Source organism: Sphaerodactylus townsendi, linkage group LG03 (genome assembly GCF_021028975.2).
Source record: "Sphaerodactylus townsendi isolate TG3544 linkage group LG03, MPM_Stown_v2.3, whole genome shotgun sequence".
NCBI lineage: Eukaryota > Metazoa > Chordata > Lepidosauria > Squamata > Sphaerodactylidae > Sphaerodactylus > Sphaerodactylus townsendi.
This window is the reverse complement of record NC_059427.1, coordinates 163,377,620-163,400,113: the sequence shown is the minus strand read 5'-3', so window position 1 is coordinate 163,400,113 and position 22,494 is coordinate 163,377,620. Positions and strand designations below refer to the sequence as shown.

At 47.2% G+C, this 22,494-nt stretch overlaps 1 protein-coding gene across 1 annotated transcript; it reads left to right on the top strand.

Annotated features, from left to right (window-relative positions):
• The first annotated feature begins 420 nt into the window (after positions 1–420).
• Positions 421–20,215, top strand: LOC125429644 (adiponectin receptor protein 1-like). Its single transcript, XM_048490934.1, is given in 9 exon segments — positions 421–505; positions 1,870–2,066; positions 4,086–4,244; positions 6,096–6,267; positions 9,051–9,237; positions 12,665–12,833; positions 12,836–12,854; positions 14,608–14,801; positions 17,679–20,215. Coding segments are annotated over 8 exon segments (1,128 nt in total). The 5' UTR covers positions 421–505; positions 1,870–1,967; the 3' UTR covers positions 17,808–20,215.
• Positions 20,216–22,494: the final 2,279 nt, after the last annotated feature.

Below are 22,494 nucleotides of genomic sequence, written 5' to 3'. Positions count from 1 at the left end.
TTCTCGGTTCTGTCTGGCTTGGCTTCAGGTAGTATACCTCCAACATAGCTCTCAATGTCATCAAAGCATGCAAGCCCCTTCCCCACGACCAGGGGGTGTCGTCGTCGTCATCATCATCATCATCATCATTTTGCAAGGCTTCAATCAGGACGGGTTGCCTCCTCTCCCGCACTGGTCCATGCCCAGCCTACTTAACCCTCTCCGCAGGACCCATCCCACGCACTGAATGCATCCCTCGTTAAGCGTTGCTGTGGCAACAGTGGGAGGAGGAGGATTCCAGGGCTGGACGGAAGCATTCTCTCTTGGCTTTGGAACGCTGGACCAATCCCCGCGGCAGGGGATGCTCTCCTTGCAGCAGGAAGTGATCCCAATCTGATTGGCAGGAAACGAGGCCTATCAGGAAGGGAGGCGGGGCTTGCAAGGGGACCAGGGTCCTGATGCTGCTGCCAGGGATCTTGGGTGAGAGAAATGATGAAAGGACTGGGCGAGTAGAAAGGAAGGGAAGGTAATGGAGGCATGAGGCGTGGAAAGGGGAGGGCTGGGCTAGAAATATGAGGTGGCTCTCAGGGGGGTGATGGAGCTAGAGGGGCATTTTCAGGGGTTGCAGAGGAGAAGGAAGGAGTCTGGAGATATCCAGGGGCTGGCTTGGAGGGGGTTGTTGATGTGATGTTACAGGGACGGGTGCAGAAGAATGTGACCGCGCATGCAGCGAACTCTTGACCACTTATTGTCCGCTTGCCACACTACGCATGTAACCAAGCAAGAAGCGGGCAGCATGGTTTTATCACACGTTATCGGCCGTTCAGCAGTTTAAGGGGAAAGAGGCACAGTAGAGCTCTACTGAACATGCAGCTGGATTCCACAAACCACTGGCTGTCCACATGGTTACATGGGCTCGTGGGTCAAGTTTCAAACAGGGATGGGTTGTCAGTGTCAATGGGAATGGAAGTGAGAAAGTATTGGGTAGAATGAAGCAGGCAGTCTGTTAGTAGATGTAGGAATGAAAGCAGAAGGCATGGAGACTGGGAAGGATGGAGAGAAGAGAGTTCCTTATCCTGGGACCAGAACACACCTGACTATTGGTGAAGCACTGCTGTCTGTGTGGATTATGAGGTAGAAGGGACAAGGTGTAGATGCTCAGTGGCGTAGGAGGTTAAGAGCTCGTGTATCTAATCTGGAGGAACCGGGTTTGATTCCCAGCTCTGCCGCCTGAGCTGTGGAGGCTTATCTGGGGAATTCAGATTAGCCTGTACACTCCCACACATGCCAGCTGGGTGACCTTGGGCTAGTCACAGCTTCTCGGAGCTCTCTCAGCCCCACCTACCTCACAGGGTGTTTGTTGTGAGGGGGGAAGGGCAAGGAGATTGTCAGCCCCTTTGAGTCTCCTGCAGGAGAGAAAGGGGGGATATAAATCCAAACTCCTCCTCCTCCTCCTCCTCCTCCTCCTCCTCCTCCTCTTCTTCTTCTTCTTCTCCTCCTCCTCCTCCTCCTCCTCCTCCTCCTTCTCCTCCTCCTCCTCCTCCTCCTTCTCCTCCTCCTCATTTTGGGGAAGTGATGAGACTATCATGGAGGGACAAAATGTTGCCAGTTCATGGTCCCATGGGGGGCCATAGAGGTGATTTTTGGGTTTGCAGCAGCTGCAGAATTATCCACTGGGGTCCAGCGATCAGTTCAGGATTTGGGGATTCATCCAGTGGGTGGGATTCAAACAATTCAACAACCGTTTCCGGTGGTGGGATTCAAATAATTTTAACAACTGGTTGTTGGCAAGCACTATTTTAACAACCGGCTCTGCTGAAGTGGTGCAAACCTGCTGACTCCCACCATTGGCATCCCTTTCCCCACTCCATCCCCTCTGCTTTTCCACAGAGACAGTGGGCACGATGGGGCTGGTGGCTCACAGAGGGAACTGAGCCTCTGCCCGTGAAGAGGCTTCAACTCTGCAACCCCCTTCCCCCGCTGCCATCATGAAGAGCCTGAAGGAGAGGGCCAGATGGTGTGTTGGGTACCAGGAGGAGGAGGCCATGGAAGAAATGAGACCTTTGCTGCAGGAAGACAGCAGCCAGGTGAGTGCAACGGAGACGTGGTCCTTGGTCCTCTTTCTCAGGCACAATACCTGAAATTCCAGGTCTTGTGACAGAGACAGGATTTCCACTGAGTTCCTAACAAACAAGTCCATATGGATTCTGGGAAGGCAGCCTCCGTCACAGGAGGCATCTTTCACTCTTCTGTGCTGATTTTGACTGCCTCCTCCCAGCCCCAGTTTCATTGTTCCCTCTCCTGATGATCTGTAACTTGTAAAAAAAAAAAGTGGTCGTGGTGTATTAGACCAGCATCCATCTGGACTCCCAACAATGGATAGCTACATTTCTCTGGAAGTTCATAAGCAAAGTACAATGACCATACAGGTGGTCATAAGAACATAAGAACAAGCCAGCTGGATCAGACCAGAGTCCATCTAGTCCAGCTCTCTGCTACTCGCAGTGGCCCACCTTTGGGAGCTCACGTGCAGGAGGTGAAAGCAAGGGCCTTCTGCTGCTGCTGCTCCTGAGCACCTGGTCTGCTAAGGCATTTGCAATCTGAGATCAAGGAGGATCAAGATTGGTAGCCATAGATCAACTCATTGTTCTTGGTCCTTGTTCTTGGTCCTTGTTCTTGGTGCTCAGCATCTCATGCACCAAGGTATCATCACTTTGAACACATGGGTTCCTTTTAGCTGTCTTGTCAAGTAGCCATTGTCCACCACAAAGTGGTCTAATTCCTTTTTTTTTATATCCAAGCCATAACTTTCTGGAGAGTTGAAGCAAGCTCTGAGAAGGAAGTTATGATCACGCTTTTCTCCCCACCACACTTTTTAGGCATAGAATCATAGAATTGGAAGAGACCACAAGGGCAATCAAGTCCAACCCTTTGCCTTGCAAAGTACCCTTGATAGATGGCCATCCAGCCTCTGTTTAAAAGCCTCCAAAGAAGGAGACTCCACCACACTCTGAGGCAGCTCATTCAACTGCCGAACAGCCCTGACTGTCAGGAAGTTCTTCCTAATGTTCAGGTGGAATCTCTTTTCCTGCACTTTGAATCCATTACTCCTTGTCCAAGTCCCGTAGTGTCGAATCTACAGCACTCCAGATGTTCGTGGACTACAATTCCCATCAGCCCCTGTCAGTATGGTCAATTGGCAGGAGCTGATGGGAATTGTAGTCCATGAACATCTGGAGTGCCATAGGTTCGCCACTACTGTGACCTAGTCTCTGCAGTTCAAGGAGCCTCAATCTGGATGGCCCAGGATAGCCTGAGCTCCTCAGATCTCAGAAGCTAAGCAGGGTCAACTCTGGTTAGTATTTGGATGGGGCGGGACATGAAGGATGTCCAGAGAACCAGGCAATGGCAAAACCACCTCTAAACAAGTCTTGCCTTGAAACCCCCATAGAGTCACCATAAGTCAGCTGGGATTTCAGCAAAAAGAAAGGAGAAGATTCTGAATTATCTTTAGGATAATTATATTAGGAGCAGCAGTGGTGTAGGAGGTTAAGAGCTCGTGTATCTAATCTGGAGGAACCGGGTTTGATTCCCAGCTCTGCTGCCTGAGCTGTGGAGGCTTATCTGGGGAATTCAGATTAGCCTGTACACTCCCACACACGCCAGCTGGGTGACCTTGGGCTAGTCACAGCTTCTCGGAGCTCTCTCAGCCCCACCCACCTCACAGGGTGTTTGTTGTGAGGGGGGGGAGGGCAAGGAGATTGTCAGCCCCTTTGAGTCTCCTGCAGGAGAGAAAGGGGAGATATAAATCCAAACTCTTCTTCTTCTTCTTCTTCTTCTTCTTCTTTTCTTTTTCTTTTTCTTCTTTTTCTTCTTCTTCTTCTTTTTCTTCTTCTTCTTCTGCTTCTGCTTCTGCTTCTGCTTCTTCTTCTTCTGCTTCTGCTTCTGCTTCTGCTTCTTCTTCTTCAGATGCCAACAGCCATTTTTAGAACTGTGTGTCAAAGAGTGGGAAAGCCCTAGATTTTATTCCACACCTTCTCACTTACCTATTCCTGTTTGGTTGTCCTCCTCTGACCTGCCTCATTCTCTTGTATGGTCTCTTCCAGGATGGCGTTGAGATGGGTGTCGAGCCCACAGGTTGGGGTTCTGATGACCCTGAGCTGGAAGAAGAGGAGGCAGCAGGTGACCCGGATCCTGTTCGGGTCCTGATGCTCCCGATTCAGGCTCATCACGCCATGGAGAAGATGGAAGAGTTTGTCTTGAAGGTGGGTGAAATATTTCGGAAGCCCTGTCACAAAGCAAGGATTCCTGGCTAACCCATTTCCCTTTGTTTCTTCCCTTGGGGCTACTGTTCCACTACCTTTCCTTCTGCAAGGAGCTCCAGCCCAATGAAAACGGAGGCTGCTCGTATGTCACAAGGGTGCCCTAAGTAGCTGGCATTGTGACTTCACCAATCGCTCACTGTCCCCTTCACCCCCACTCCAACTTCACCAGGCCGGGAAGACCGACGGTCACTCGCGCCTGGGAGAAAGTCTGCATCAAAACAGCGTGTGAATTCTTCTCGGGGAAGAGGGTGTCCTCTCTGCCATGACAACCCGGGCTGAACCAGCTCCAGGGCTGGTTCGCAGAGGGGCAAGCCCATCAGTTTGTTTCACCTGGAACCAGGGAGAACACCAGCCGCAAACCTGGAAACAACCCGGTCCCACTTCCCAGAACCGCAGCTCCGTGCCCTGCCTGGGTCCCCTGAGGGCCTATACCTAAGAGGGATCATGGGTAGGAGAGCGGAGGCCAAAATAGAGACCATTGCTGTTGTAACAGATGCCGGAGCTTTACAAGAGGACTCCTACCAGATTCGGGCAAGTGAGACTGTTGTGGAGGGAGCAGGGAGGGAAGGGTTAACGTCGCGGTGAGAGCCATTTGTTGACGATCCCTAGAGTTGCCAACCTCCAGGTGAGTCCTGGAATTCTAACTCCCGGAATTATAACTGATCCCCAACAGGGCCAGATTAAGACCTTTAGCGGCCCTAAGCACTGAAAAGGTTATGGTGCCCCTGTGCTGTATAGTACTGTATATGTAATCTATATATATATAAATCTATCAGTGCATTTTTCTGTTGACAGGTAATCTCCCAACCTACTGGACCGATTGCTTTGAAATTTTCACACAATGTCGCATTCGTGTGCGGCCTGGTTTCCATACTGTTTCCACACCTCCTGTTGTGTACATGTCACAACTGTGCCAGTTATTGGGTACATGTCACACCTGTGACAGTTGGAATCACAGTTCTGTTCCGCAACAGCGCCATCTGCTGGCGGTCAAAGCAAAACACCCTCTGATACAAACAAGTCAGATGCATACTCTTTTTTGAGTTGCAGGGGTGACAAGTATTTGACTCTGGGTACTGTGTAAAGTGGACAATAAAGTAAAATATGGTCTACTCTATAGAGTCAACACAATTCCCTTTGCATATGCATAGCCTTTGGCTGTAAGGGGTTTTAGTGAATCTCCCTGTTGATACGGCTGATGGAAGGGCATTGCAACAGGCCAACATCATTGCTCTACGGAGCCTGGGCACGGTTATCTGGTGCAGGTATTGAGCCCCCTTATTACCAATGTAGGTGATACCTAGAGCTAAAGGAGAACAAGTCCTGGAAGCCTTTTCGAGTAGGATCTGATGTTCCTGGTCAAACAGCCTTCTCTTCAGAAGTTGAAAAGTCTCTTTAGATGGTAGCATGGCCAGATAATCCAAAGAATAGCCTAATTTGATAATTTTTGTTTCTATAATGGCTACTTAAAAGTTGCACTGAAAAGGGGTTATATTTTATGTTACATTAAGGCTGCATCCATATATCACAATCTACTGCACTCTTATTATGCTGTTAGCAATCATCTGAAACTCGATTGGCTGGTCCGCACAGGAGAATCCAGCTAAATAACTGCTATAGCTCATCCAGTTGAATAACTGTTGTAGCTCAACAGCAATACAGGCATCTAGTGATGTGCAGATGCAACCCAAGTCCCAATGTATTGACTGTGATCTCAGCACAGAAGACACAACTGGACTCTTGCGAGCTGATCAGAGTCTTGCTTTCTAGCCTCTTTTTCCTCCTCCCCAGGTTTGGGAGGGCCGCTGGCGAGTCATGCCATACGACGTCCTGCCTGATTGGCTGAAGGACAACGACTTCCTCTTGCATGGACATCGGCCGCCCATGCCCTCATTCCGTGCCTGTTTCCGCAGCATCTTCCGCCTCCACACTGAGACCGGCAACATCTGGACACACCTCCTTGGTCAGTCATAGCGAGTGACTTGTGTTGTACTGCCACATATAGCAAAGAAGGGGGTGGGTGCAGAGGTGGGATCCAGCAGGTTCTCACCAGTTCCCGAGAGTGGGTTACTAATTATTGGTGTGTGCCGAGAGGGGGTTACTAATTGGGTCTGCTTTTCCGTTAGAAATCCCATTAGGTCCAAAAATCATAAAGTCCTGTTGTTTCCTATGTGGCTGGTTAAGGTAGAAAATGGGATAATTCTCCCTGTTGGGCTGTTTTAAAAACATGTTTGAGAAATATGGTAAAGTTCCTTGTTTAAGGAAAGTATCCTTCTTTTGATTTCTAGAAACAAAATTAAGTATTTGAAAGTATGAAGTATTTGACAGGCAGTCAATTAGAGGAGAAGTAGTTGTTTCTGCTGGCAGTAGACGATAGGACTTGCTAGAATGAGTTGAAATTATGGACAGAAAGATACCAGCTGGAAATTAGGAACGTTTTTTTTACAGTAAGACTTCTTTACAGTAACAGAGAAATTATTAATGCCCCGCCCCCGGAATGCCCCGCTCCGCCCCAGTCGTGCCCCGCCCAGCCCCATTGGCGCTGCGCCACTGTTTGAATCCCACCACCATGGGAACCGGTTACTACAATTTTTGGATCCCACCACTGGGTGGGTGGGGAAAGGGGTTAATCTGGATTAGCTGTCCGACGTGGTGTAGCATTTAAGAGCGGTGGATCCTAATCTGGAGAACCAGGTTTGACTCCCAACTCCTCCACATGAGTGGCAGTGAACCAAATTTCCCCCCCACTCCTCTACATGAAGCCTACTGCATGACCATGGGCCAGTCACAGTTCTTTCAGAACTCTCTCAGCCCAACCTTCCTCACAAGGTGTCTATTGTGGGGAGGACAAGGGAAGGAGATTGTAAACTGCTTTAAGACTCTTTACAGTTGAGAAGAGCGGGGTATAAAACCAACTCTTCTTTTCTCCCTCCAAAAATTACGCCGAATGGATTCTTTTATTATTTGTTATTCTCTTCATTTGCAAAGCCCCATCCCTCATCATTTACTTATTTATTTAATTCATTTCTACCCTGCCTTTCTCTCCAGTAAGGATCCAAAGCCCCACCAGAGGGTGTTTGTTGTGAGGGGGGGAAGGGTAAGGAGATTGTCAGCCCCTTTGAGTCTCCTGTGGGAGAGAAAGAGGGGATATAAATCCAACTCTTCTTCTTCTTCAAAGCAGCCCATCATTTTCCTCTCTTGCATTTTATCCCCACAACAACTCTGTGAGGTAGAATCATAGAATCATAGAGTTGGAAGAGACCCCAAGAGCCATCAAGTCCAAGCCCCTGCAATGCAGGAACACACAATCAAAGCACTCCTGACAGGTGGCCATCCAGCCTCTCTTTAAAAACCTCCAAAGAGGGAGTATGTTAGGCTGAGGGAATGTGACTGGCCTAAGGTCACTCAGTGAGCATCCGTGGGGCAAGTGGGGATTCAAACTTAGGTCTTCTAAGAAGCAGCAGTGGCGTAGTGGTTATGAGCAGGTGCATTCTAATCTGGAGGAACCGGGTTTGATTCCCCGCTGTGCGGCTTGAGCTGTGGAGGCTTTTCTGGGGAATTCAGATTAGCCTGTGCTCTCCAAAACAGGCCAGCTGGGTGACCTTGGGCTAGTCACAGTTCTTTGGAGTTCTCTCAGCCCCACCACAGGGTGTTTGTTGTGAGGGGGGAAGGGCAAGGAGATTGTAAGCCCCTTTGAGTCTCCTATAGGAGAAAAAGGGGGATATAAATCCAAACTCCTCCTCTTCCTCTTCCTCTTCTTCTTCTTTTTCATACTAGTCAGCCACTCTTAATCTCTACACCACAGTAACTCATCAAGTTGGGGATAGGTCCTTTTTGCGTTCAGAGGAAGAAAAAGTTTCCTCACCTGCCTTTTCTTCCCTACAAGATAAAACTGTCAACTGAACTGTTTTGCCCCACACTGGGGGAAATGTGCAGGTATCCATATTCCCCCCCCCCCCCCCCCCGTTGTGGATTGAAACAGTCCACGAGTTACTTTTCCCAGTGAGAAAATGGCAGGGAAAGAAATTATTAAAATGTCCTTTCCCTTCCTCCCCCCCATCTCCATGAAGCAATTCTGACCATTGAATTTGGAAAAAGAAAAAAAAGTGGCTAAAAACAGACATGGAAGAAATTATACTCAGTACTTACGTTCATATGTTTAGATGCATGCATGTTAGAGATCAGGTAGATCTTCTCCTTTCACACAGACGCAGGCATGCACACGCACACAAAGGCCGAACTGCCAGAGACTAGACAGGGTCTGCAACCTGTGGCTCTCCAAATGTTCACGCTGGCAGGGGCTGATGGGAATTGTAGTCCATGAACATCTGGAGAGCCGCAGGTTGCAGACCCCTGAAGGAGGGAGTCAAGCCCAGACAAATGGCAATAGGTGCAACACGTGCTAATAAAATGGCGGTAGAAAGGGCTATCAAGTCATAGTTCAAGAAACAAATAGACGATAGCCATTCCCTCGCCGGCCTAGGAAACTGTGGACTTCATCAGTAGTTTCCCATAGTAACTAAGACTGACCCGGCTTAGCTTCCAAGATTTGATGAGATCAGGTTAGCCAGGGCCATTCCAGGTCAGGAAACATGAACAAAACAGGGACAGGAATGTACCAGGCAAAGGGACCAAGGAACAGAGACTTTCTAGATCAGTTGAAATATATGGTTTGTCTGGACATATTTACAGAATCAAACAACTAGTGATCTGTCGGTATTTTTCCTATCTCGTCACTCTTCCCAGGTTTCCTGTTCTTCCTGGTCTTGGGTATCGGTTACATGTTCAGCCCCAACATGAACTATGTGGCCCCGATTCAGGAGCGGGTGGTCTTTGGCATGTTCTTCTTGGGAGCCATTCTTTGCCTCTGCTTCTCCTGGCTATTCCACACTGTCTACTGCCATTCCGAGAAGGTCTCCCGCACATTCTCCAAGTGAGTATGCTCTTTCCCCACCCCAGCCTCAATCTATCTATCTGTCTGTCTATCTGTCTGTCTGTCTGTCTGTCTGTCTGTCTGTCTGTCTGTCTGTCTGTCTGTCATCTATCTATCTATCTATCTATCTATCTATCTATCTATCTATCTATCTATCTATCTATCTATCTATCTATCTATCTATCTATCTATCTATCTATCTATCTATCTATCTATCTATCTATCTATCTATCTATCTATCTATCTCATTTATAAACCGCCCATCCCCGAAGGGCTCTGGGTGGTGTACACAAGGCCAGGCACAATATCATATACGATTGGCCAAACAACAATACACAGAGTAAATAAGTTAAAACAAGTTAAAACAATTTACAAAATTCATAAAATAAGCAGCATCAATACAATATATATACCAGTAAGATTATAAAAATATGAAAGTATGAAAGTATGGCACCCAAACCCAGGCCAGGCCGGGGGTGTGTGTGTAGCAGTGTAGGTTAGATGTTATATTGGGCGTGCCAATGATGGGATGGCACGCAACACAATCTACCCACTCACCCCTGCAGCCTGGTAAAAAAGGCAAATGCGGCTCCCCCCCCCCCAGTGCTAAAAGTCACAAAAGATGCATCTCTATCAGATCAAAATGGGATAGTCTCTCAGCTCAGAGTGACATTTTTAAAGTTAATCATGGACGTGACTGGTAATCATCATACAGATTTCTTTTTTTTTACATAATACTTTTTATTAATTTCCTTCTGTAAAAAACACACTGAACATAAAACATACATGAAACCACTGAAACACATAAGACGTCAACAAATATTAACATGTAACAAGTAACAAATGACCCACATTTACAGTTACCCAAACATAATCTATCCTACCCCAACTACCCATAACAATAACACATAATTCAATACATCTAAATCAAATCAGTTACTTCACTATTCTTTGGTAATTTATTGTTTAGCTTTATTAAACTTAAATATCTATACTATACTACCTTGTTTTTCATGTCATAATTTTAATATTTAACCTACAAATATACCTTGTATTTCATAATACTATATGTCCTTCATATTTTAATTTAAATAAATTTCTCTTCTTATCTAGGCCCTTTCAGTATCCCATAATCATGATTTTAACCCTTTTATTGTGATGTAACTGCCCAATACTTATTGCTTTGGACTTCCCCTCTAAAGTAACTGAATCCATGTTTATTTTTCCCTTAATACAATTAATTCTATGATACAACTTTTTTGCAGATTAACTTATTGCAAAATGTAAACCATTTCATATTATATATTCTTCAATCATTTTCTCCTTTGAAGTCTTTTCTAGATATATAATAAGCTTCCCCCAAGTTTTCAGAAACTTTTCTCGTGGGAGTTCTTTCAATCTCGTCGATAATCTGTCCGTATTTAGGTATTCTATAACTTGGGTCATCCATTCTTCTTTTGTTGGTGAAGCTTCATCCTTCCATACTTTGGCTATCCTCATCCTCGCAGCTGTAGATTTCTGTACTGATGCCATTCAAATTGTGGCACCAAAGATCGTGGAATCCCTCCAATGAGCAAGAGCAGGGAAACCCTGATGTTTCCTTCTTGATTTGGGGTTTCTGCTCCTTCCGGGTCATGTCCATCAAAAGCCAAGATAGAAGGTTGCCTTTTAGTGGGGGGATTTAGCCAGAGGTGGGATCCAGCAGGTTCTCACCAGTTCCCAAGAGTGGGTTACTAATTATTTGTGTGTGCCGAGAGGGGGTTACTAATTGGGTCCACTTTTCCATCTCCACGCCCTCGCCTCCCTGAGAGGCATCCTGCCTTTGAACGTGAAGGTTCCATATAGCAATTGTGACTAATAATGTAACTCCCTGAACTGGGTTAATCCCTTTCAGGTACTGCAATTCATGGATTCTCAGCCTTTCGTACCTTTTATCTCACCAGTCTGTATCAAAGAACTTGTGTGTTTCACCATTGCTGTGTTCAGATTTGTGAGTTGAGGCATTTTCTATAATGTGATGATGATTTAGAAATGACCTGGTACAAAAAAATGTTGGGGGTCATGGTGGGGTGGCTGCCCATGGGGGGGCATCCAAGGTTTTGCCCAGGGCTCAGGTTTGCCTAGGTACGCCTCTGCCCCCTTTGCTGAGGGGGGGCTGGCGAGGGAACCTGTTACTAAAATTTTTGGATCCCACCACTGGATTTAGCCCTATGCCAGCCGTCGATCCCTGCAAGGAGTGGGGGAGGCGGGGAGAGGTCTGCCCACTAAAGGGGTTTTTTAAACCAATAAAGGCAACCTTCAATCACGGCTTTGATGGAGAAGCAACTTGGAAGTGGGGACAGGCAAGCACGCAAGCCATGCAGTAGGCAGTGGGGCACCTCCTCACGCTTAAACAAGGAAACATGAGGAGACCCCACTGCAAAGGCACTGTGGGGCTAGGAGCATTGTAGAAACATGTGACCCCCCCTTGTCCCCGTGGGTGGTACTCCCCTGATAAGTAGTTACTTATATCTTAATCCCCTCAAGACAAAGCTCATTCATCATTTCTTGAAGAGGTACAATTAAATTTTCTTCCACGCATCTGTAATATTCTGGGGTGAAACCATCAGGTCCTGGAGCTTTTCCCTTTTTTAGCTTTTTTACAGCCTGTGTTAATTTGTAGATCGACATACTTCTGTTCAAAATATCTGTGTTCGTCTGTAAATTTCTGGTTCTTGGGATTTCAATTTCTGCACCAGCCACCAGACTGCACTGGGTATCTCCCAGATGCTTAAGAACATAGGAACAAGCCTGAAGATCAGACCAGAGTCCATCTAGTCTAGCTCTCTGCTACTCGCAGTGGCCCACCAGGTGCCTTTGGGAGCTCACATGCAGGATGTGGAAGCAAGGGCCTTCTGCTGCTGCTGCTCCCGAGCACCTGGTCTGCTACGGCATTTGCAATCTCAGATCAAGGAGAATCAAGATTGGCAGCCATAGATCGACTTCTCCTCCATAAATCTGTCCAAGCCCTTTTTAAAGCTATCCAGGTTAGTGGCCATCACCACCTCCTGTGGCAGCATATTCCAAACACCGATCACACGTTGAGTGAAAAAATGTTTCCTTTTATTAGTCCTAATTCTTCCCCCCAGCATTTTCAATGGGTGCCCCTGGTTCTAGCATTGTGAGAAAGAGAGAAAAAATTCTCTCTGTCAACATTTTCTACCCCATGCATAATTTTACAGACTTCAATCATATCCCCCCTCAGACGTCGCCTCTCCAAACTAAAGGCCCTCCAAACTAAAGATGGATATACTTCTGTTCAAAATATCTCTGTGTTCCTCTGTAAATTTCTGGTTCTTGGGATTTCCATTTCTGCGCCAGCCACCAGACTACACTGGGTATCTCCCAAATGCTTAATCTGGATTTCTGTCGGGTGTGTTTCTTGCAGACTGGATTACTCTGGCATTGCTCTGCTGACCATGGGCAGCTTCGTCCCCTGGCTGTATTACTCCTTCTACTGCTCGCCACAACCCCGCCTCATCTACCTCATCATCATCTGCGTGCTGGGCATCACAGCCATCATGGTTTTCAAGAGGGACTACCTCGCTACCTCAAGTAGTACCGAAATAACCGGGCAGGTAACCGTATTACGGTGTAAATATTTGAAAGTTGCTGTCACGAGTAGGCTGCTTTCCCAACCTGAATGCTCACATAAAGAGCTGCAAGGATGAGTTGTGATCTAGGCTGGTTCAGATCTGGTCTCAGCCAGAGGTTCAATTGCCAGCTGAGTTGGGAAATCCCCATTTTGAGGGTAGAGCCTGGGGTTTGGGAAGGGAGGTATAATATGGTAGAGTTCACTGTCCAAAGCAGCCATTTTCTCCAGGGAAACTGATTTCTGTCATCTGGAGAGCAGTTATAGTTCTGGGAGACCTCCAGGTGCCATGTGGAGGAAAATGGATCCCGGTGCAAAATCTGAGTTTTGCTCCCCCCCACTGCTCAGGTTCGTTTGCGTTTTTTGTATTTTTAGTGTTTTTTCAGTTTTTGGCCTGCAGAGGGTGCTGTTTTTAGGCCAGGAGCATCAACATTTCAGGGTATCGTTAGGAGACTATCCTGATGATGCCACCCAGGTTTGGTGAAGTTTGGTTGAGGGGGTCCAAAGTTATGGACTCTCAAAGGTGAAGCCCCCATCTCCTATTAGCTCCCATTGGAAACAATACAAACAATTTTAAAAATACAAAAAACAAACCTGAAATTTTTGCTGCCCCCCCCCCAGGTGCGAGCCCGGTGCGACGCACACCCCCAGATCCCCTTGTAGCTACGCCTCTGATAGCAGCATGGCCATAACAGGAATGCAGCCGCCATTTAAAGTCATTTCAAAATTCCTTGAAGACCTGATCCTGACTGGGCTCACAACAGGGGGCTCTTGTTCTGCCCTGCCATCATTTCAAGCAGGGTATTAGCCATTTCAGTACCTAACACAATGCAGGGGGTGGGAATAAGAGGTCCTTGGCCGGCCACGTTGCAGACCTGAGCAGGATTGGGTCCTAATGGCACTTTTAAATCGCCTTAAAATTGCAGTGGGATCCCTGCGGAAATGCCGTCACATCAAGTTTGGTTCCCTCATAAGGTTCGTTTGCTGTCTTTTCTGTGGCTTCCTGGTCATTTCTGTGTGCTTTCTTGGACCACTTTTGATCCAGTTTGAGAAAACCCGCCGGGAACGACAGTGACTTAGGCCCTTTCCCCACTTACCTTCAGCCCCGCGCTACTCTCCTCAAGTAGCACGGGGTCCAGCTGCACTCCCCACTTCAGGGGCAGCGAGAACGCAACCGCCCCGATGCTGCCTCTCTCGCGCCCCCTCGACACGCGTAATTCCTGCCGCCTTTTGAAATGGCTCCTTTTGACAACCCTGCGCAGAGCGCGGGTACGTGGGGAAGCCAGGGCGCGTGCCAGGAATTGCGCGCTCCGGGAATTGCCCGCAGCAACCCTCGGGCAAAGGTGAGTGGGGAAAGGGCCAAAGGGAGGGGAACTGCATGTGGGACATGAACTGCCTGCGTGCCCCCTCCTGCTCCCTCCTGCCCCTGACATGCCCCGTCCCTGACACGCACACGCCCCCGACACGTGACTGCAATGGCAGCGCCCAAGGCAAGCAATCTCAGATGTCCCCACTGCAGCTCCACCTCTGGGGAACCATGAAGGAACCATGGAAAGACAACTAGCCAAAAATTGTGAAGAAACGCCCAATGCAGTTCACTGACCAGACTGAGGGACAGCCTCTGTGTGAAAAGTTGTCCTAATTCACTAGTGAGAAGTCACTTTGCACGAACTCAGAGATGCCGTCTCCTTTATTATAGGCAACATCACTCAGCGATTCCTCTTTCTTTTTTGGGACAGGAGTCTTTCTAGGCCTTGGGCTGAGTGGGTTGGTGCCCACCCTCCATTTCATGATCGCTGAGGGATTCATCAAGGCCACGACAGTTGGACAGATTGGCTGGCTCTTCCTCATGGCTGTCCTCTACATCTTGGGGGTGGCCCTGTATGCGGCCCGCATCCCTGAACGCTTCTTTCCAGGGAAGTGTGACATATGGGTACGTATTGTTGCAACAGAGATGCCTGCGTCTGAGGGTTTAAGAGTGTGGGAGAACCTGGGCATCTCAGCTTCGAGAAAGTGGTGACATCCTCTCCCAGAAAGGACAGGGAAGGCTCCGTTTGCACACAGGAACGGCTTGAAGAAAAGGCAGGGGCCGTGTGCGGCAAAGACTATTTCGTGGGATTTCCTTTTATCTGGAGGGATGGACAGTTTGTGTCTTAACAGTTTTATGACAGAAGGCTGGTCAGTTGGTCTGGCTTTCCCTCGGGACAGAAACTCAGCAATGGGGAAAATTTCATCTCTATTGTTCTGTTACGAAGCTGTTAAGAGTAGTGGACTCTAATCTGGAGAACCAGGTTTGATTCTCACAGCTCTAATCCGGTGAACCAGGTTAGTTTTTTCCATTCCTCTACAACAGTGGTGGCGAACCTATGGCATGGGTGCCAGAGGTGGCACTCAGAGTGCCCCCCCACACACACACACATCTAGGCTGGCCTGGGCCGCTGGGCTTGATTATTAGCATTAAACCTAAGACCTCATTTTGGGGAAGCAGTGTAGGTAACCCTGTTAAGCGCTGTTAAACCCCACTGATTTTCATGCGAAGAACTAAAGCGCAGTCCTTTACCTGGGAGTAAGCTCGGTTGCTGGCAATGTGGCTTGCTTCTGAGTAAACACTCCTAGGGTCGTGATTCACCCATTGGAAGAGTTGCACGGTTGCTTCAAAGCAAAGCCACCGACTACCACCAAGCTTACTCCTGAATAACGCGCGCCTCGGAGCCAACCGTTTTTTCTAAACTACAATCTCAGTATTCAGGTTAAATTGCCGCGTTGGCACTTTGCGATAAATAAGTGGGTTTTGGGTTGCAGTTTGGGCACTCGGCCTCGAAAAGGTTCGCCATCACTGCTCTACAAGAAGCCTTGTGAATGACCTCTCTCCAAACCCTCTCAGCCTCACCTACCTCACAAGGTGCTGTTGTGGGGAAGGGAAGGCCATTGTAAGCCACCCTGAGACTCCCGAAAACCAAACCTTCTTCTGCTATCCATTTTCTCCACCCCACACATAATGTTATAAATCTCTATCATTCCTCCCACTGCTTTCCTCATAGAAAATGTCCGCCAACCCCTTAATCATCTTGAATCAAATCCAGTAGCAACTTCAGGACCAACAAGATTTGGGAGGTATGAGTTTTTGAGAGTCAAGGTTCTTTTCATCAGATACCTCTTGAAAGCTCATACCCTGAAAATCTGGTTGGTTTCGAAGGTGAACTCAAATCTTTATGGAGATTAGCACAGCTACACTCTGGCCCCTTCCGCACACGCAAAATAATGCGCTTTCAAACCACTTTCACAACTGTTTGCAAGTGGATTTTGCTATTCTGCACAGCTTCAAAGAGCACTGAAAGCAGTTTGAAAGTGCATTATTCTGCATGTGCGGAATGAGCCTCTGAATCTACCTTAATCATCTTTGTTGGTCTCTTCTGCATTTTTTAAAAACCAGTTTGACTCTGTATGGAAATATATGTTCGGTAGCTTAACTAATCTACGGCCTGTTTCCCACATGACACCAAAAAGTTTGCAGAACGTTTGCAAAACATTTTTGCGCAGCCTTGAAAACGTTTTGAAAACATTTCAGGCAAAAGGTTGTAAGGCTGAAAAATAAACCGCTTTGGGGTAAAAACGCTGCAGAACTCCATGGAGGAAATGTTTAATTTCCTCCCTCAAAATTTTAAATTTTGGTCGTACAAAAAGGGACTATGTTGTGTTGTGCTTGTGATAGCAAAGGCTCTGACTTATGGTAGCTTGGTCAAGCTAGTATGTCTTCAGGTACTATCTAGGCCCGTAGTGGCGAATCTTTGGCACTCCAGATGTCATGGACTACAATTCCCATCAGCCCCTGCCAGCATAGCCAATTGTAGTCCATGACATCTGGAGTGCCAAAGGTTCGCCACCACTGATCTAGGCAATACAGTGTTTATAGCAGTGGTGGGATCCAAAAATTTTAATAACAGGTTCCGATGGTGGTGGGATTCAAACAGTGGCGCCGCTGCACACACGCACCTCCAGTCCCTATTGGGCAGGGAGGTTGCTTTAGTAACCCCTTCTCGGCACTCAGAAAAAATTAGTAACCACTTCTAGAGAAGTAGTGAGAACTGGTTGGATCCCACCTCTGGTTTATAGGGAGACCCAATTTAGATCAAGACCATAGCATGCACCAAGAGTTGAAACATTCCCTGCTGCCTATACCATTTTTCTGAACTCAGATGAGTCTCAGGGAGTTGTTGTTTGCCCCAGAGGAGAAACTTATGTGTGTAGCCCACTAGCGTTCATACCCAGAACAGACACAGGTTGGAACTGTAAACAGCTTTAGAATATTTAGATTCTCAGGAAGCAAAGCAGTTTGTAGTCCAATTTCTGCTAAGGAAAGGAAAGCAGTCAATTTTACTCAGGTGGTGGCTAAGGAATTGGAAGAGGTCACAGAAGACAGAGCTAAGCAGTGGAGCAGCAGTGGCGTAGGAGGTTAAGAGCTCATGTATCTAATCTGGAGGAACCGGGTTTGATTCCCAGCTCTGCCGCCTGAACTGTGGAGGCTTATCTGGGGAATTCAGACTAGCCTGTACACTCCCACACACGCCAGCTGGGTGACCTTGGGCTAGTCACAGCTTCTTGGAGCTCTCCTGCAGGAGAGAAAGGGGGATATAAATCCAAACTCTTCTTCTTCTTCTAAGGGATGGGCGGATCAAAGGTCAAGAGACTGAAGGAATTGAGGGAAGGGGATGATCTGGGAGGAGGCTCTGAACAGCACATGGAGCTTTGGATGTAGCACTGGGCATCTAGAGTCTTGGGTTCGAATCCTGTCTTTTTCTTCTCCCTCCAGTTCCACTCCCACCAGATCTTCCACGTGCTGGTGGTAGCGGCAGCCTGCGTCCATCTACATGGCGTCTCCCAGCTGCAGGCGTTCCGCTCCTCCCTTGGGGGCAGCTGTACCGAGAACACTGTGCTCTGATCCCTGGCAAGGTTAAACTGATGACCTCCTCCCTCCGGGGTCAGGACCACCAATCACCTTGCACACTTGACTCAAGATGGACCAAGAGGGCAGGGCCTCTAAAAGGCACAGCGCTCGTCTGCGGGTGGGGTTTCCCCCTTCTATTTCTTTCCTTTTAAACAAATCTCTGTTGTGTCCCAGGTATTTTCTGGGGACCCCCGTCCTCCTTACGTCCAACTTCACGGCGATCTATTTTTGTAGGTGTGAGTTGTCGAAAGGTGTATTTTAGCTGGGATGGGACACCAAAGGAAGGAACAACTGCAGAAGTGAAGCGGGCCCTTGAAGTGGCTTAAGAACATCCGTGTCCCAATATTTGAAAGAGAGAGACGGATGCATGTGGGCTAAGGCCATGAATTTTAAAAACTTTGTGGAGGGGCCCGGTTGGTAGCATAGACGGCCCTCTGTGTTTGATCTGTCCCTAGGGAATATTGTCTCTTTCAGAGCGCTTGCTTTGCAATGGATACTGAGAAGTGGTCTGTACTGTACTCAAGGGTATCCCAGCACCTTTGCACTGAGAGATGGGATCTAGTAGATAAGGCAGGGGAAAGAGTAGAATCTAGGAAGACTCTGGTCCCCAGTTCTTGCCCTGCCACAAACAGCAGAGGTCTGTCTAGATGAAACTGGGACTTCTGGGTTCTCTCTGGAATCTAAGCTCCAGTAGCACATTTAGGGAGAATTAAATCAAGACAGCTAGCTCCCTTCCTCGCCCCCCCCCCCCCCCCACCCCAACCCCCAACGTTCCTTAGGGATCCAGGTCAGGCAAAGCAAAGCAAAAACAAACAAACAACAAACGTGAGAACTGTTAATTGTTCCCACCTTGGCACAGTGAGTGTAACAAAAAGGACTAGGGCAGGGATGGATGTAGCCCATGGGTCAGCAGTTACCCAGTACTAATCCAAGAGATCTGTGGGTCTACTTATGTGCATTGGAAGGGTCTGAAGCCAAGCCTTTGGGGGCACGGATACTTTTGAACGAAGAGGATTACGCAGTCCGTTCATTCAGCACTTTAAAAAGCTGGGAAATTGCGTAGTTCATGTACGCGGCCAAGGAAGATAGGGATAAGATACCGTTTTTACCCATGAAGTGGGGTGGGGAACAGTCACAGCCAGGGGCCAGAGACCGACACTAGGATCAGAATCCTTTCACCAGCAATTTAATAGACTAAAAACTGGCTGTTGTAATCCAGATCCCAGGCAGTTTGTTTCAGGATAGAATTTAGTACTCCCTGGCAGAAAAAGCCGGAGGCTACTCAACCATCAGGTGAAGAGTGGTGTCAGGGCCAGTCTTAATTTAGGAACAGGTGTGCCCCACCCAAATCTGTCATCTTGGTGGTTCCCCCAGAATCTTCCACATCTAGTTTTACCATTTTGGAGCTCATTCCCCTCCTCAAATACTTGACTGACTGTATATTGAAGGGTCATTACCCCGTCCGCCCTGTTCTCTTCCAGTTCTATCCTGTTATCTCTCCCACGTTTCATTATTTCTTTGGGGAAGGAGAAGTGAGCTGGAGTCATGAACCAGAGTCAAATGAGAGACCATAATAATGGAAAAGCGCACTCTTTATCTTGCATGGGCTTCCCCCTCTCTTCAAAGAACAAAACTTGGAGGGGCTCTCGGATCTGTCTTGGATCGAAAAGTCTCATGGGAATATCAGCTGCTGAGCTGGAAAGAGGATCGTTCTCAGGCGCCACAACAGGAAAAAAGCGGCAAGCTTGATATTTTGGCTCTTTGGAGTTGCAGAGCCTCTTCAAGCGGAGCCAGGCTCTGCCGTCCTTCCATGCCAGCAGAGTCAGTGCCTCAAACCTCTATGATAAAACACACATCCAAGGCCAAGTTGCAGCTACCGTGAGGCTCTTTCTATGTCCTGCTCTGCGCAGATCGTTTTTACATGAACTGAAGGTGCGACGGATTCAAGATGCTCGGCAAAAACCTAAGGGATCTGGGAACAGTAGCTGTAACTCTCAGGTTCTGTTTCTTTTGCAAGTGGGTGGGAAAGGTACGAGGATTGGCAAGACCACCTTGTCGATGTCCGTCGCGTGTGTCTCTGACCCTCTGTATCGAACTGTCTTGGGAAACAGCGGTACGTAATTGTAAGTGTCCCCGATTCTTTCTTCGGCATGTCCCACTGGCACTTTATTGTGGTGATTCTAGCCAGCACTGAGGGGGAAAAGAAGATGACGACGACTCTCCAGTGCCATGGCCCACTGAGGTACCGGTGGGCCCAGAATTTTCTGCCGCAAGGAAAACAGCCTAGATCAGGGGTCTGCAACCTGCGGCTCCGGAGCCGCATGCGGCTCTTTCAGCCTTATACTGCGGCTCCACCTGGCCTGGAGGTCAGAGGGTAGGGTGGGCGTGTCCCTCCAGCCCTCCAGAACAACGCTGGAAGGAAAGGTGAGTGGAGGGACCGAACCAGAGGTGGCCCCGCTCTCCGGCTCAGTAGATCTTCAGAGCCATGGAAAACGGTCCAAATGGCTCTTTGGGTGGTAAAGGTTGCCGACCCCTGGCCTAGATGGTAGGGCTTCCGCCGGGAAGCCATTAAATATACCATAGCATTGTTAGTGAACTAAAACAATTTCTCCTTTTGAGGTGATCTTTGCATCTGCGGGGGTGGGGTGGGGGTGGCGGCTGGGATTTGGACCAAGGGAGCAGGGATCTCATTGGCCAGAAAGCCTGTACAACTTGTGACCCACAACACGCCTCACCAGCTGCATATTGTGATTTTCAAGGCTTGACAGTTCCTCTTCCCTTTTAGCAGTCTCGGGTGGTGAACTGAAACGGGTTCCTGGAGTTACTAGCGAGCCACCATTACACAGTGGTAGGTGGGGTGGGGTTAGTTTACTAGGAAGTGGATGTGGCTGCAGCTTCCCTGATCATCCACGTGTGTCCAAAGGTCTTTTTTCAATTTTTTTTCCACAATCGGGGTTTCTTTTTCTGCTTCTCCCCGTCCCTACTGGCTCTGACCTTCGTCTGGTCTTTTGCCCGTGTGAATGAATCTGCTATAAATTCACAGCTGACATCAGAGCAAGATTGGGGAAAGGGTTTCCCAGGGATCAGTGGGCCAAATCCCCCCATTTTGTTCCCAGATGTTGGAGAGTGGAGCTTCAACCCCTGGGCTCCATTCCACTCGGGAGATCAAGTAACTTTGAACAGGGACGACGAATATTCAGCACACCAGAAAAGCAAACTCTCTTGCCGCCCTCTAATGGGAGGTTTTGAGGAGCCAGGTGACCACTTTTCCACCAGACAGTTTGCTCCAAAGCGGGATACCTGCACAGCCATTGAAACCTAGTTGCTTTGTACATAATAAAACTGCGGGTCTCTTTGTGAACGGTTCTTGAAGTACATCACATCCTAACATAACCTGCTCCAAAAAAACTCCACAAACCTCCCCCTCCCCCATTCCTACCTCTCCACCCCTCCCTTTGTGAAAAGCGCAGAGGAGCGCCTTTGTTTTTAAGAGTTTGGTTATTTTTCTACTGGCCATTGTGATAAAAATTCTTAGAAGCCAGAACCTTTCAAAAAATGAAGAAAGATGTAAAAAATAAAGTGTAATATTAATAATTATAATATTTAAAAAAATAAAACATTGTTTCCCTAAATTCAGTCTGGCTAAGTCTGATTCTTTGACATTGTTTGGTCCAACAGCTATAATAGCTACATGGAACCTCCATGAACAGGAGCAGGGTAACCCTGAGTAACATGGGTTGAGGCCAACAATAAGAGCAACTTTAATGCTCTGGTTGTGAGAATCCAGAAGCGCCTGACTGGTTGTTTCCAGAAATAAAGTGGTGTGCTAAATTGATCTGGTTCTGATCCGACAAGGTGATATTTATGTCCTTATTCACAGCGGACCTTTCTGTATAACCAAAATAAAACATTTTGAGGCAGGAAATAAAATGTTTCCTTCACAGAGTTCCGCATGGTTTTTCCCCCTTTACATTTTAACAATGTTTTATTTCCAGCCTCAAAATATTTTAAATGAATCCTCTTTTATTATTCTTGAGTCTGAAACATTTTCAAAACATTTTCCTTTGCTGTGTGGTCAAACAGGAAACGTTTTATTTTGCCCGCCTGAATTTGCTCCATACCCCCTCTTCTGTTCTGCTACTTTTAAAAAATATATATATGTTTATTAACCATTTCAATCATTACAATAAACACATTAAATTCTATACGATCAAATCAGCATATCATAATGTACAATATGTAAAGTTAATACTTATATGAAATATACATATGAATATAAAAATTATAAATGCATTAGCTTGAACAAATTTGAAACGTAGATCAAAAGAAGGAGTGTTATCTTGCTATTTAAAAAACAAACAGAAAAAAAACAAAAAACACCAAGTCCAATATTCCATAAATATACACTTTATAAATGTCGACAACATTTCACAAACCAATTATATTCCCTTATTTATTTAAATATTTTATTAACAAGCCCCAAGTTTTATTAATTTTTTTGGGATTGTTTCTTATTTTCCAAGTCAGTCTGTCAATAGACATTATGGATGTTATTTTCTGTTCTGCTACTTTTGATTCTCTGGCTGTCTACCATTTTCTGCAGTTTCCTAAACATGTTTTCTCATCTGACATCACGGCTGTCTGCCATTCTCTTCCTCAATGTACAGTAATACATTCATTA